At 36.7% G+C, this 15,375-nt stretch overlaps 1 protein-coding gene across 2 annotated transcripts in view; it reads left to right on the forward strand.

The window, feature by feature from the left end:
* The window catches only part of F11R (F11 receptor), a 33,810-nt gene extending 20,129 nt beyond the window's left edge, over nucleotides 1–13,681 (forward strand). The window contains exons 2-10 of one of the 2 annotated variants that reach the window (XM_074309257.1): nucleotides 9,447–9,515; nucleotides 9,676–9,783; nucleotides 10,065–10,211; nucleotides 10,771–10,973; nucleotides 11,109–11,211; nucleotides 11,438–11,545; nucleotides 11,786–11,798; nucleotides 12,122–12,170; nucleotides 12,326–13,681. In XM_074309257.1, the coding sequence (XP_074165358.1) occupies nucleotides 9,447–9,515; nucleotides 9,676–9,783; nucleotides 10,065–10,211; nucleotides 10,771–10,973; nucleotides 11,109–11,211; nucleotides 11,438–11,545; nucleotides 11,786–11,798; nucleotides 12,122–12,170; nucleotides 12,326–12,361 (836 nt within the window). In that variant the 3' untranslated portion in view covers nucleotides 12,362–13,681. Of the gene's footprint in view, nucleotides 1–9,446; nucleotides 9,516–9,675; nucleotides 9,784–10,064; nucleotides 10,212–10,770; nucleotides 10,974–11,108; nucleotides 11,212–11,437; nucleotides 11,550–11,785; nucleotides 11,799–12,121; nucleotides 12,171–12,325 lie in introns of both variants that reach the window. The other variant, XM_074309258.1, reaches the window with a different exon arrangement.
* Nucleotides 13,682–15,375: the final 1,694 nt, after the last annotated feature.

The following is a 15,375-nucleotide window of genomic DNA, read 5'->3' on the forward strand; positions in this document are numbered from 1 at the left end:
GTATTTAACATATACTTTAACATATTTAACATATATTTGACTACCTGTCATCTAGGGAGGGGTTTGGGGAAAGGAGGGAAAAAGTTGGAAAAGGTTTTGCAAGCATCTGCTGAAAAACTACCCATGCATATGTTTTGTAAATAAAAAAATTTAAAAATTGTTATCATCCAAAAAAAATAATTTTTCTTTTTTTTCCCCCCACCTTCTATCAGTGCAGTACACCTCAAGGTTTCATTCCTGATTCTGATACCATGGGCAAGTCCTCAGCTTGTGTCCTTTTGCCTATAAAGAGGGGGGAATGACTAGATGGCTACTAACCTCTCTTCTACATGTAGATATGGGGTAATCTGGATCCCTTCCCTTTTTACCTAAGCCATTAGTGGAATCAGAAGGGTCAGAAGACCTGTGTTTAAGTTCTAACTAGTTCAGCTATCTTAGGCAGGCCACTTTATCTGTTTCCTCTATGGTAATTGTGAGGATAAAATGAGTCAGTGTACACAAAGTGTTTTGTAACTCTTGAATTGCCACATAAGTGATAGTTATTTTAATTAATGAAAAATGAAGATATTTAGTCTTCCTACTTCTTGGTATTTTTAATTCATTTTTATTTTAAAAAAAATTTTGTTTCAATCAGCAAAAATCCGCCTTCTCACCCTGCTCCCTACCCTAATTGAGAATTTTAAAAAAGTGTGTGTGTGTGTGTGTGTGTGTGTGTGTGTTTGTTTGTATGTTTTAAATCAAAAAATTTCCACATTGGCCTTGTTCCTAAAGATATTTATCTCATTCTGCATTTTTAGCCCCTTCACTTCTCTATCATGAGGTAGGTTAACATGTTTCATATTAGTCTCCTGGAACTGTGAATGATCATTACACTGATAAGAATTACTTCTTCCAGTTGTTTACTTCTAATCACATTGTTGGCATTGTGTAATTGTTCTCATTTTGTTTACTTCATTCTGCATCAATTCATACAAATATTCCAGATTTCCTTGATACACTCTCCTTAGTTTTTTTCTATAGCAGTATTAGTATTCCCTCATACTTATATTTAAAAATAAATCTGTTGTCCAATTTGTGATTCTCATTGATTTTCTTTGATTCTCATTCTTTGCCATTTCAAAAAAGAGTTATAAATTTTTTTTTATGCCTTTAGATTTTATTTTGTTTAGGACTAATCACTTCCTTAATCTGTCCCTTTTCTGATTCCATGCTTTCTAGCTCTTTTTTCCTTTGCCTATTTCAGTTGAATGAAATATTTTTTGTAATCAGTTCTCTGGGTATCTCTGTGTATATGTGTGTGTGTGTGTGTGTGTGTGTGTGTGTTTTTGTAAAAGTTTAATCTTCCTTCTTTTGACCAGTTCTGATGAGATTGAGGTTTAAGTGTCAGCTGTTCCCCAACCTCTTCTTCTTGTGAATCTTGATTGTATGAGATAGTTTCCCCTACCCTTTTCTCTACTCCACCTCCTTCCCAGTATAAACCTCTTCCTTCTTTTTCTATTCCCTGAGATCATCAGTAGATGACTCATCCACTTCTAGGTTTAGTATATTTACCCTGATTATGATGGGGCTTAGAGAGGACTCATGTATCTTTTCCTTGTATTTGAATTGTAAATATTTTATTCTTGTTTAGTCTTTTATCATTGTTCCTTAATATCTTCCTTCTTAAGTTGTTCTTCATTCCAGTGTTTGAATTTCAAAATGTTTTCTCAGTTCTGATCCTTTCATCAGGAATTCTTAGAAATTATTTCATTTAAGGTCTATTTTTTCCCCTGTAGCATTAAAATTAATTCTGTTATTAGAAAGTTATTTTTGGCCCTAAGCCCATATCCATTGCCTCCTGGAATATTATATTTGCTTCTCCCTTATGTAGTGATGGCTGCTAAACCATGGGTGAGCCCTACTGTGGATGTACATGAATTCCTTTTTTTCCCCCTGCTCTGACTCCATGCACTGAATTTTTACTGTAATATTCCTGGGAATTTTCATTTTCATATTTCTTTCATGAGGTAAATCATAGATTTCTTTTCCACCTTGCCCTCTGGATAATTATCTTTTAAGATTCCTTTTTAAAATTTTTAATTTAATTTTTTCCCCTTAATTATAAGTCCACAAAAATTTTTTAACATTCAATTTAAAAAATTGTATGTGTTCCAAATTCTCTCTTTCCCTCTCTCCCTTCCCCTGCTAAGTTTTGTAACACTTAGGGCATAATTTCAAATTGTTCTTCAGAATTATCAGATCTGTTTACAGCTCCACCAGTAGTGCATTAATGTCTCATTCTTTACACACTCCAACATGTCATTTTTCTTTTCTGTCATATTAGCTGATCTGATAGATATGAAGTGATATAGAACTATTTTAATTTGCTTTTCTCTAATCAATAATGATTTAGAACATTTTTCATATGATGGATAGCTTTGTTTTCTTCCTCTGAAAAAATGCTTACATATCCTTTAACTATCAATGACTTTCTTCTTCCCATTAAAGAAATTATTTTAATAGTATATTATTTTTTCAATTATAGTTAACGATGGTTTTCAGAATTTATTTTTGTAAGGTTTTGAGCTCCAATTTTATTTCTCTCCTTTCTTTTTCTCCCCCACTCCCAAGACAGCAAATCATTTGATATAGGTTATACAGGTACAATCATTTTTAAACATATTTTCATATGAGTCATGTTATTGGAAGGGAAAATCAGAACAAAGGGGTTAAATCATGAGAAAGGAAAAAAAAAAGATGAAAATAGTATGGTTCGATCCAATTCAGTTGCCATAATTCCTTCTTTGGATGCAAATGATATTTTACATACTAAGTCTATTAGAGTTGTCTTAGATCATTATATTGCTGAGAGAAACTATGTCGTAATGGATCATCACATAATCTTGCTGTTACTTGGCATTAGTTCACAGAAAGTCTTTTCAGGCTTTTCTGAAATCAGCCTGTTCAACATTTTTTAATTTTTATTTTTCCAAATACATGCAAAGATTTCAACATTCACCTTTGCAAAACCTTGTGTTCCATATTTTTCTCCCTCTTTTACCTCTGCCCAAGGTAGCAAGCAATCTGATATAGGTTAACATATGCAAAAAAGCAGATCAAAAGGGAAAAATCACAAGAAAAACGAACAAGCAAGCAAACAACCATAATACAAAAAGTGAAACTACTATGCTTTGATCCACATTCAATCTCCATAGATCTCTATCTGGATATAGATGGCACTTTCCATCACAAGTCTATTGGAATTGATCTGAATCTTCTCCTTGTTGATAAGAGCCAAGTCCATCACAGTTGTTCACCATCTAATTTTGTTGCTATGTACAATGTTTTCTTGATTCTGCTCACTTCACTCAGCATCAGTTTTTTCAGGCTTTTCTCAACTTGCTCATCATTTCTTATAGAATAGTAGTATTCCATTACATTTGTATACCATAATTTATTCAACCATTCCCTAATTTTTTTTTTTATTTAGAATTTTTTTTTCACAGTATAGATGCATGAGTAATTTTTTTTTAAAATATAACCATTCCCTAATTAAGGGGCATACATTCAATATACATTCAATTTCCAATTCCTTGCTACTACAAAAAGAGCTACTACAAATATTTTTGCACATGTGGGTCCTTCCCTCTTTTATGATCTCTTTGGGATACAGACACAGTAGAGATACTGCTGAATCAAAGGATATGCAGTTTTATTACCTTTGGGTATAGTTCCAAATTATTCTCCAGATTGGCTGGGTCAGTTCACAACTTTACCAAATGATGCATTAGTGTCCCAGTTTTCTCACATCCCTTCCAATTTATCATCATCTTTTCCTGTCATTTTTAGCCAGTCTGAGAGGTGTGAGTTGGTATCTCAGAGTTGTCTTACTTTGCATTTCTCTAAACAATAATTTAGAGTATTTTTTAAAATGACTAAAAATAGGTTTAATTTATTCATCTGAAAATTGTTCATCTCCTTTGACTATTTATCAATTAGGGAATGACTTGAATTTTATAAATTCAACTTATAAATTTTATAATTTACTATTAATAACATACAATTTATATATATATAACAAATAATCACATACTGTTAAAATCACTTTAAAATGGGGCCATCCAAAAAAAAAAAAAAAAAAGGAGTCATTCCCCAATTTATAAATTAGATTTAAAAATTTTATTTTGTGAGGCAATTAGGGTTAAATGACTTGCCCAGGATCATACAGCTAGAACATGTTAAGTGTCTGAGGTCAAATTTGAACTCAGGTTCTCCTGACTCCAGAGCCAGTGCTCTATCCACTGTGCCATCTACCTGCCCTCCTCTATATATTTTAGTGATGAGATCTTTTTCAGGGAAATTTGTTGTAAAATTTTCCCCTAGTATCCTGTTTGCCTTCTAATCTTGGCTGTATTGGTTTTGTTTCCACAAAACTTCTTTAATTTGATGTTATCAAAATCATCCATTTTAATCCTATAATGCTTTCTGTCTCTTCTTTGGTCATAAGTTTTTCCCTTGTGTATAAGTTTGACAGTTAAATATTCCATGCTCTCTTAATTTATTTATTATATTACCCTTTATGTCTAAATTATGTAGTCATTTTGATCTTATTATAGTATATGGTATGAGATGTTAGTCTATACCTAGTTTCTGCCAAATGCTTTCTAGTTTTTCCAAGAAATTTTTGTCATATAGCAATTTCTTTTCCCAAAATCTTAGATCTTTAGGTTTGTCAAATGCACTCTTATTTATTATCCAGCACCAGATTGTTTTGATGTTACTGTTTTGTAAAACAGCTTCACATCTAGTACTACAAAGCCATCTTCCTTTATATTTGTTTTCATTGATTCCCTCGATAGTCTTGATCTTTTGTTCTTCCACATGAATTTTGTTATGATTTTCTCTACCACTAGTGGTATAGAACTGAATAAGTTAAGTTAATTTAGGTGGAATTATCATTTTTATTATTTTGGCTTGTCCTTCCCAAGAACAATGAATATTTCTCCAATTGTTTAAATGTGATTTGTGTGGAAAATATTTTCTAATTATATTGATATAATTTCTGTGTTTATCATGGCAGATAGACTCCCAAATATTTTATATCATCTATTTAAAATGAAATTTCTCTTTCTCTTGCTATTGAATTTTGTTGGTAATAATATAAAAATGCTAATGATCTGTGTGGATTTATTTTATATCCTTCAGCACTGCTGAAGGTGTTAATTATTTATTTAGTTTTTTAGTTGAGTCTTTACTAGGTAAACCATAATATTTTTTGCAAAGAGTGAATTTTGCTTCTTTATTGCCTATTCCAATTCCTTTCATTTTTTTCTTATTTTATTGCTAACGGTAACAATCCTAATTTTTAGAACAAATCCTAATTTTCAGGAAGTATGTTATTTGAACAAGGTTTTGTACCTTTCATGCCAAGATGTTGATTCCCTTTCTAGTTCTTTCTTTCATAGTTCTCATTTCTTACTCATTTTTTCTCTCTAGTACTTTTATTTCATTTAAAAAACATTTTAAACTCTTTTAAAATGTTTTCTTCATTTCTTCCAGAAATTGTGGTTGAACTTTTGCCTAAGCTGTATTTTTCTCTGAAGTTTTGCTTATGATGTTTTGGAGTCCCCTTGTGGGTTTATGTCTACCATCATAATAGCACCTCATGGTGGGATTTTTTTTTTTTTTCTCTCATTAATTCTTCCAGCCTATTTTCCAATTTCAGATTTAATGTTAGGGCTGGATTCTGCTGTACCTCTGAGAGGGAATGTCTAGGTGATTTTGTTTGTTTCTACTTTCTTGGGCGTTATTGAGTATTGAATTATCCAGAATCTCAGGGACAGGCTAGGGACCTAAAAGCTTTCTGTACTTTCTTAGTCTGATTCAGGCAATTGCTTTTCCTCTGGTTAGAGCTCTGTAAGTACCTGAACTAGATTTGGGTCTAGGAAAAATTGAAACTGAAGCTTTAGAGTGGCAAAATTGTAGGCTCTACTTTGGTCTGAGATTCCTGTCCTGATTATTTCCTTACAGTTATAAAGGTTGAAATTGAAACTCTGCACCTAGGACCGTAGGCTACACTGCTGCATTGGAACTTCTTTTCTTTGTATACAACCTAAGGGCTCCTTATCTGGATGCCATTCCCATGGACATAATCCTCTTTTCAGTCTGCCCTGGAGATGTAATGCAGAAGTGGATAGTAGGTAAAGAAGCTACCAGCTTGTACCTTTCTCTGTTGAGGTGCTTTGATGTAGATCTGGTGATACCGTGGTATGGGTCTGAGCCCTCTTGCTCAGGTGCTCCTTCCTGAGCATGTAGTTCTAGCTATCTTTAGTGTCTTCAGACAGATGACTCATTGTCTCTTTTTTTTTTTTTTTTTTTTTTGGATTTCCCTAGAAAGATTTGGTTTGGTACATTTTCTAATGTATTTGGAAAAGTTTTAAGGGGGGAGAGAGGAGCTTGGCTGTACTGCTTCCTACTATTCTGACATCTTGGATGTGCTTCCTAAAATTCAATTTTATCTTCAGTTTTGAATTCACTCTCACCTCTTTCCAGCCTATTAAGAAGGCAAGAAAAACAAAGTCATTGCAAATTTGTATCATTAAGCAAAACACATCCTGTTTCAAAAGGAAGAAATAGAAAGAAGAAAGAAAAGAAAAATAAACATCAATTTGCTCTCTAAATCCATCAGTTAGCTCTATCTAGCAATGGATAGCATATTTTATCATGAGTCTTTTGGAATGCGCAGTGGATAGAGCACCAACCCTGAAGTCAGGAGGACTTGATTTCAAATCGGGCTTCTGACACTTTACAATTCCTAGTTGTGTGACCCTGGGCAAGTCATTTAACCCCCAATTGCCTCAGGGGAGGGGGGGAGAGAGAGAGACAGAGAGACTGAGAGAGGGGGAGAGAGAGGAGTCCTTTGGAATTATGACTATGGAATTATGATTATTGTGTTTATTTTGTGAATTAAATAGGATGCCTATTAAAATCTTTGAAAAATATAAAATTCTGTTCACTTGCCAAGATATTATTAATCTTTTATTCCCTTTTTCCCCTCCCCCCTTCCAGTAGCAATTACTATTCTGTAATCCTTCAATTTGGTCTATTCTGATTTTAAGAGTAATTTTCTTTGATAAGATTTTGTGGATCTCATTCCAAGCTATTCTTTTTTCATAGCTTTCTAACATAGCTTTTATTTCTTTTCCTGTTTTTTTTTTTTTTTGATTGTTTGTTTTGTTTGTTTGTTTTTCCCCTTTCCTGCTCTCATTTGGTTTTTAAAATCTTATTTTACACTTTAAAAAAATTTTCTTGCTTTAATTCTACCAGGAATTCTGGTTGGACTTGTTTCCAAGTTGCATTTTTTTTGAAGCCTTGCTTATAAATCTTTTGTTGCTCTCCTCTTATTCTGGGTTTGTGTCTCCTGCTTCTCTAGTCACCATAATAGCTCTTTATAGTGGGGTTCCTTTTTTGTTTGCTCATTCTTCGAGTCTATTTTCTGATTTAGGACTTTATATTCAATCTGAGCTCTGAATACTTTTGGGGGGAATATCTGCTTTGAGTTTCAGTCTTCTTATATCTTTCTGCTGTTTTCACAACTCAGGCTGTGATCTACAAGCTTTTGGCACTTCAAAAGTGATGGATTGGGAGTAAAGTCTTACTTCCTGGTATGAGTTTTGCAAATTCCTGATCCAGATTTGGGTAGACTGATACTAGACTGAACAACTATTAGCCCATTGCGAGGCTCTGTAGAGTCAGAGCCACTGAGCTGCAGGTTCCCACCTTTTTGCTCTGAGACTCATGCTCTAATTATTCCACACCAAGTCTCAGCCTGGTCTAGAGGCTAGAACTGAATCCTCCTGGGATCAGAACCAGACAGCCAGAGCCCACTACTGATTAATTGCTCTTCTCCAGCACCCCTTTGGCAGAACTCTCAGTTCCCCTGGGACTGGGTGATGGATGACGCAGCTGCCAGATGGTATTCATTCTTGCCCTTTTACTTGGGATGCCTGAAATCACTTCCTTCTCAGGTGTTTCCTGATCTGATTTTGCTTAGTCTCAGATTTCTTTCATTCCTGAATGCTGGTGTAGTTGACTCTCTCCTAATTGGACTCTGTGTCCACAAGCTTCTCTGTCTTTCCACATCATCTTGGATTGGAAAAATGACTCACTGTAATGGTTTCTTACCCTTCCCAATTGGAATTCAACATTGGTCTTTCTAGAAGTGGTTTATTTCCTCCTCTCCTATCTTAACTCTGCCCACAATTTACTTTAATAGCACTTGTTGAGGAGTTTTTGAGCCAATCAAGTGTCATGTTAGAGATGGTTTCTGGGTACTTACCCAGTTGGAATTTTTGCTGTCATTGGGAGACAAATTAGAAATGAAAGACATTTTGTAAAAAACTTTTTATCATCTTCATTAGGGGAAGAATAATTTAACTGAAATTATAGGAAATATTTAAAGGCAGACATTAGGGATAACTTCCTAATGAAAATGGGTTGCATGACTTTAGAAAGTAATGAAAGAGAAGAATGATGCAGTTTTCTTCCCTGAAAGTTTCAGCATAAGAAAATCTCCATCTTTCAGTGGCAAGAATATTGGATTTAAAATTGAGATACCTGAGTTCAAATTCTGACACTGACTCTCGTATCATGGGGACGTGACTTAACTAACTGCATTGGCCCCTTTTCCTCCTTGGTGAAATGATGGTGTCGGTGGCATTGGTAACAGTCATTTATATGGCACCTATTATATGCCAAGCACTATGCCAAGTGCTTAACAAACATGATCTCAGTTGACCCTCATAATAGCCTTGGAGGATAGGTACTATAATATTGTACTATCCTATCTTATATTATATTATACAATACTATACTGTACTGTACTATACTAAGTGCTTTACAAATGTGATTTCAGATAATCCTCACAATTGCCTTTGAGGATTGGTACTATTTTAATCTCTATTTTATATTTAAATCAAATGAGAGCAGGAAAGGAAAAAAAAAACAGGAAAAGAAATGAAAATTATGGAAGAAAGTTATGAAAAGAGAATATGCTTAGAATAAGAGCCATAAAATCTTATCAAAGAAATATTTATATTTGCTTCTGAAGAAAACAGTTTTAAGTGACTTGCCCAGAGTCACACAGCTTAAGTTTCTGAGTTCAGATCTGAACTCAGGTTTGAACTCTAGGCCTGACCTTTGATGTCACTCTGCTTCATGGCTTTATTGTTTAAAAACTTTGCAAACCTCAAAAACTATATGTAAATAAGAATTTTTAAAGCTATATAGCTTTGGAAATTAGAGGCTGGGTTGAGAAGTCTGTAAGTGGTTCTTAATATTTATCATCGTCATGGCTTTTATAGCCAGTTGTTTCCCCACCAACCCCTCTCTCCCCTAATCCTATCTCCTCTTTGGTTGTGTTTTTTCTTCTTTTTCTCTTACCTAAATCATCTTTCTTCTCTCTCCAGGTTGTCCAGCATTGGGCGGTGGCTCAGTCTATACTTCTGAAAAGGAAGTAAAAGTAGACGAGAATCAACGTGAGTGGGATGAGGCTGGAGGGAGTGGGATGGGAGGTGGGCGGATGGAAAGATTCTTAGGAGGGGGAATGGTGACGGACACAGGACCTAGTATGTGGGTATTGGGGATCCCGTTTCTCTTTGCTGCTGCACCCTAGCTTCACTTGTAATATTCCTTTAGCTGCCACACTGTCCTGTTATTACTCGGGCTTCTCCTCACCCCGAGTGGAGTGGAAATTTGTTCAGGGAAGCACGACCAGCCTGGTTTGCTATGACAACAAGATTACTGGTAAGTCACTGGGGTCCTCTTGACAGCCTCTCCAATCCCCAAAGTGCCCAAATCTGTGGTAGAAGCAATTGTGCCATAATAACCTCAGAGGAAAACATGGAACCAAGTTAGTGTAGAGATAGCCCCTCTGGCTCTTCTATGTGATGTTATGGGGGTGGTGAGAGAAGGCTCTCTGGGCCCTTTGGATTCAGGGGTGCTTAGGAATTTGGAGTGGCAATTTTACTTTGATTATTAATCTTTCTCCATGTTTTCTCCCTTCAATATTATCCTGGTAACTACAGCTTCCTACCAAGGCCGGGTAGTCTTCTCCCAGACTGGTATTTCTTTCCATTCTGTGACCCGCAAGGACACAGGAATATATACATGTATGGTCACTGAGAATGGAGGAGATGCCTATGGAGAGATCAGCGTGAATCTCATTGTATTAGGTATGAAACCATTCAGGTATTGGAACTTACACTGTAACTTCTTCTAATTGTTCTGCTTCAAGGTTCATTGTATTCTTCCTGTATTTCTAAAAGAAATTTCAGGGCTTAGAAGGGAGGCAATTGTTGAAAATGCCAAAGGATCTCAGAAACAAACCTTTTGGAGCTTAGGGTGAGAAGGAGAGAAGGAGTCTTCAAATAATACAGAAATTGAGAGGCATCAGGCCAGAGCCCTAGGGAGACTGAGGAGTACAATGGTTGGAATCCAGGACTACTGGATCATGGCTAAGCCTGATTTGCCTACAGTCAAGGAGAGACTGCTGTCAGGAATCAGTTATGATTTTATAAACTTATATATCTGTATACTCACACATTTTTAAAAGAATGAAACATTATGTCACTATATAAGCTCTCATTACTCTGCCCTTTCTTTTTCTTTCTTGTCCTTTGATATTTGCGGGGTTTTTGTTACAGAGCCCTCCAGAAGGGTGCTTGTCAATGGCCAGCTCTCTTCTCACTCCCACTTTGTATTTAATTTGGTGTCTCTTTTTTTTCTTCTTAGTGCCACCATCAAAGCCTTCAGTCAACATTCCATCTTCAGGCACTATTGGGCATCGAGTTGTGCTGACCTGCTCTGAGGAAAATGGTTCTCCACCCCCTCGGTACCAGTGGTTCAGGGATGGGATTCTGATGCCTGAAGACCCCAAGAAGAGCCGTGTCTTTGCCAATTCTTCCTATACCATAAACGCTGAGACAGGGGAACTGGTATGAGGGTCATGGGTTCTAGGGATTGGTGAAAAAAGTAGGAAGGGAAAATGGAACTGAATCCCTTGAATTTTGGGAGATACTTGGACTCCTTAGAGCCAGAGGCTGACTTAAACCTACTCCCTTCCCCTCCAGGTGTTTGACCCTCTGTCTGCTTATGATACAGGAGAGTACTCCTGCCAAGTGTACAATGGGGTTGGGACTGCCATGCGCTCAGAAGCTATTCGTTTGGAAGCTGGTGAGTAAGAGTTGCACAGGGATGAGGCAGGGCTGGGGGTTCATAGATGAGTGTCCTGTATACCACTCCCCTCAATTCCCCCCTCCTCCCCAGTTAAAACCTATCTTTCCCTGGCTTTGTGTTTAGCATTGAAGGTGGTTGGATTGCCAGGGCTGGTGGTTAGGTTAGGTAACTAGAAAAAGGCCTTAGGGGACAGGTTCCTGATACTTCCAGTTGTGTTCCACAGCGGAACTGAATGTAGGGGGCATCGTGGCGGCTGTTATTGTGACACTGATCCTCCTTGGGCTCCTGATTTTTGGTGTCTGGTTTGCCTACTCTCAAGGCTATTTCAACAGTAAGTGCCCATTTTTCCATTCTTGTTTTCCACGTTCTCTCTTTCTCTACCATTCATCCCCACTTCTTACAAAGTGATAGACCTTGCCTGGGTTCAAGAACAGTTAACATTATCTAGTCCTCTGTGGGAGTGGGGTGGAGTTGAGAAGTGGGGGAATATCTCCTACCATGTAGATTTGGAAGAACATCAAGCAGAGTGCAGCCTGATCTTTTTTACCCCATTTTTTTTCTTTTCTTTCAGGATCAAGTAAAGGGTGAGTGAGGTGCTGGGCTCTTCTTCCCTACCAGATACTTAAAATTGTCCTTAAATGATGAGCTTCTGAAGCCACAAGCAAGGAGATGGGAGCAACAACCTAGATCTGTGATGGGGCTGGGGCTGAGGCTGGAACTGGAACTGGTTGAACTGGCTGGAGATCCAGCCTGGGAGGGAGGATTACTGAATTCATGGACTTCTGTATGTCTTGAAATATTGCATTCTTAGTATTCTATAAGGTTGGAAGTGGAAAATTATCTGGTTTTGTAAATGCATGTAAGGGATGAGAGGACTGACCATTTCTTTTTACTGATTTATTTTCAGAAGCACCAGTAAAAAAGTAATCTATAGCCAGCCCTCCGCCCGCAGTGATGTAAGTGTACTGGGTTTGGACAGGAAGTGTATGGGCGGACTTTTAGGGAAGAAGAGGGGTTTGTCTTGCCAGAATGGATGGGGTTTTTCATTTGTGATGGGACTATTTACTCAATGAGAATTATAGGGAATTTACTTGAAGTTCTGTTTTCCTAGGGAGAATTCCGACAGACATCATCATTTTTGGTGTGACCCCAATGTGTCTCCTCTCCTGTCTTCTCAATTTGTCATTTTTGGATTCTGCTGGACTCTGACCTTCTGATGTTTATGAATCTCACAGGATGCCTTACTTATTTTCTTAGTCCATTTTGTCTTAGGATTTTTTTTTTCTTTTTTTTTTTTTTTTAAATGATGACTTTTAAAAATAATGAGCCAGGGCTTCTGTGTGTTTAAGAATGAAGTGGACCAACAATACCCTGTCCTGCCTTCCCTTTTGTCATCACTAATGGGCTTGCTTGGACCATATTTATGACTTCTAATACCAATCTCTTTTTAGAATCAAACACTTTGAATGACACCTGTTTCCCACCACTAACAATTCCTTACCAGCAGGAATGGCAAAGTTCCCAAGAGCGAATATCTTTCTTTATGTTCTGAACTCTTGGGATCCTGTGACATTTGGACTCCCTCAGGATTAGGAAGAAGCTGGGGCCTAAGGCCAGAACAGTGTTTCTCAAATAAGCTTAAAAAACTGGAGCTGTGGACTCTGAACATAAGATTGGTAGTGACACATCTCTTCTGTTTTCTGGACCTTCTCTCAATTCCTTAGAGAGATGCTTCTAGGGAATCTTCTAAGCATCTCCTTGGCTTTGGGACACTTGGCAGTTTGGCCATTTCTGCAAGACCAGCTGGATCTTTTTTTTGTGTGTAGGGGACCAAGGGCCAAAACCAAGGAAAGAACCATGATGACACAATTCAAGACCTACTGATCTACAGAAAGCAGATCTGGGGCTGGAGGCTAAAAGCATTAGCCTTTCATTGACTGGGACAGATGGGTTTGCCTTTTCAGAAAGGTGTATGAGCTTGGGAAGCTTTAGCTCCTTGCTGAATTACAGGGTGTAGTACATGTTGTATGAATGTCATTTTAAATAAAATTTTTGTTTTGTTTAAGCAGTTTGTTTTGTATATAGTAAGAGTACGAGGTCTCAAAGTTGAATAAGCCAATTAAATTCAGGCAGGGACTTCAATGGTTTTCCAGGTTCTTGTTTACAAAATGGGCCATTATTTGATCAAAGACAGTTCTTGACTGCCCTCTAATGTACAGTGACATCATTGCTGTGGGAACCTAGCTGTTCACTGAAGGAACACAGTGAATCTGAGTACATATTTTTTATGCCACGCTTTGGAAATTGGAGGACAAATGTTAAAGCTTCACGTGGCTCCATGAAGTGTCACTAGATTACTGGGGTTGCAAAAATCTTGCAAATCTTTGGTCTTTTAAAAAATTCTTTTTATTATGAATTTTGTAATTATCAACTTTTTTTTTAATTAAAACTTTTTATTTACAAGATATATGCATGGGTAATTTTTCAACATTCACCCTTCTGTTCCTATTTTTTCCCTTCTTCCCCCCACCCCCTCCCCTAGATGGTAGATAGTCCAATACATGTTAAATATATTAAAATATATCAAACAAACATTTGAAAGTAAATACATACAGAGAAAAAATACTGAACTGTTTTTTGCATTGTTCTTTTAAATTTTTATTTTGGATCACTTGAGGTGTTTTTTTTTTGTTTTGTGTTTTTTTTTTTTTTTCTGAGGCTGGGGTTAAGTGACTTGCCCAGGGCCACACAGCTAGGAAGTGTTAAGTGTCTGAGACCAGATTTGAACTCGGGTCCTCCTGAATTCAGGGCTGGTGCTCTATCCACTGCACCACCTAGCTGCCCCACTTGAGATTTTTAAAATCAGTGATTCAGATAAAATCATAGATGGAATGCTTATCAATTTCATGACAGTGATCTCAACAGATTGGAGCATATGATGGAATTTAATAGAATGAATGTAAAACTTTACACAGGTTCAAAAAAGCAACTATGCAAATAAAAGATGAAGGGAGGTGTGATTTGATAGTTCATTTGGAAAAGATCTGAGAGCTATATAGACTATCTCCTTGATGTCAGCTTTAAGTCAGTTTTATTATTATAGTCACCTTTGTGTATGATAAATACTATCCTACTCCATTGAGAGTAAGTAGTTAGATGAGAGATGCTAGTTCTTCTGGACTCTTTCCCAATCAGACTACATCTGAGTTAAACTTTGTTCATGACAAAGTGGACATTGATAAACTGAAGAACATTCAAAGGAGGCTGAATAGAATGGTGCAAGCCTTGAGAAATCATACTATAATATAATTGAAGGAAATGGGGCCCTATTGTCATATATAAACTATTGCTTCTTGGATATTTGAAGAGTTGTTATTTGGAAAGGGGATACAACACATTCTGTCTGCTCCAAAGGACAAGACTTGGAACAATAGGTGAGAGTTGCAGAAAGTCATGTTTTATCTCAATTTAAGGAAAAATTTCCCAAGACTTAAAAGGGTTATTTCATACTGGAATGCACTATTTCAGGAAGTAATATAATTCCTCTTGCTACAAGTCTTTATTTATTTTTATTTTTTATTTTTTCTGATGCTGGAGTTAAGTGACTTGCCCAGGGTCACACAGCTAGGAAGTGTTAAGTGTCTGAGACCAGATTTGAACTCGGGTCCTCCTGCATTCAAGTGCCACCTGTGCCACCTAGCTGCCCTTGATACAAGTCTTTAATCCAGGTCAAGACAGCTACTTATGATTGATGTGTTAAGAAGATGTGTGTGGATAAGCCTAGGTGACTTTGAAGTCCCTTTGAAATCTTGAGATTCAGTGATTTTATGACTTGAAAAGAATCCTTACCGGGGGTTAAAAAAAGCATTGTTGCTTTGTGAAACAGCCTGAGGGTTAGTAGACAGACAATTTGGAAACTGCATTGCTATCTAAGAATTGTAATAGAACCAAAAAGAAGGCTTCTAGCACATTGACTAGGATGTATAAAAAATGCAAAAATTTTACACTATTAAGTGGCAGGGAGGGGTTACAAATTGCATCAGGGGGTGTAAATATCCACATTAATGAGTTTAATATTCAAGGAGAACTGTTGATATCAGAGGACGAAATATGAGAAACAAGAGTTAAGTCATTAGGAAGTAAGTCTGAAATTTGGAATGA

The sequence above is a fragment of the Sminthopsis crassicaudata genome, chromosome 4 (genome assembly GCF_048593235.1).
Source record: "Sminthopsis crassicaudata isolate SCR6 chromosome 4, ASM4859323v1, whole genome shotgun sequence".
Lineage (NCBI taxonomy): Eukaryota > Metazoa > Chordata > Mammalia > Dasyuromorphia > Dasyuridae > Sminthopsis > Sminthopsis crassicaudata.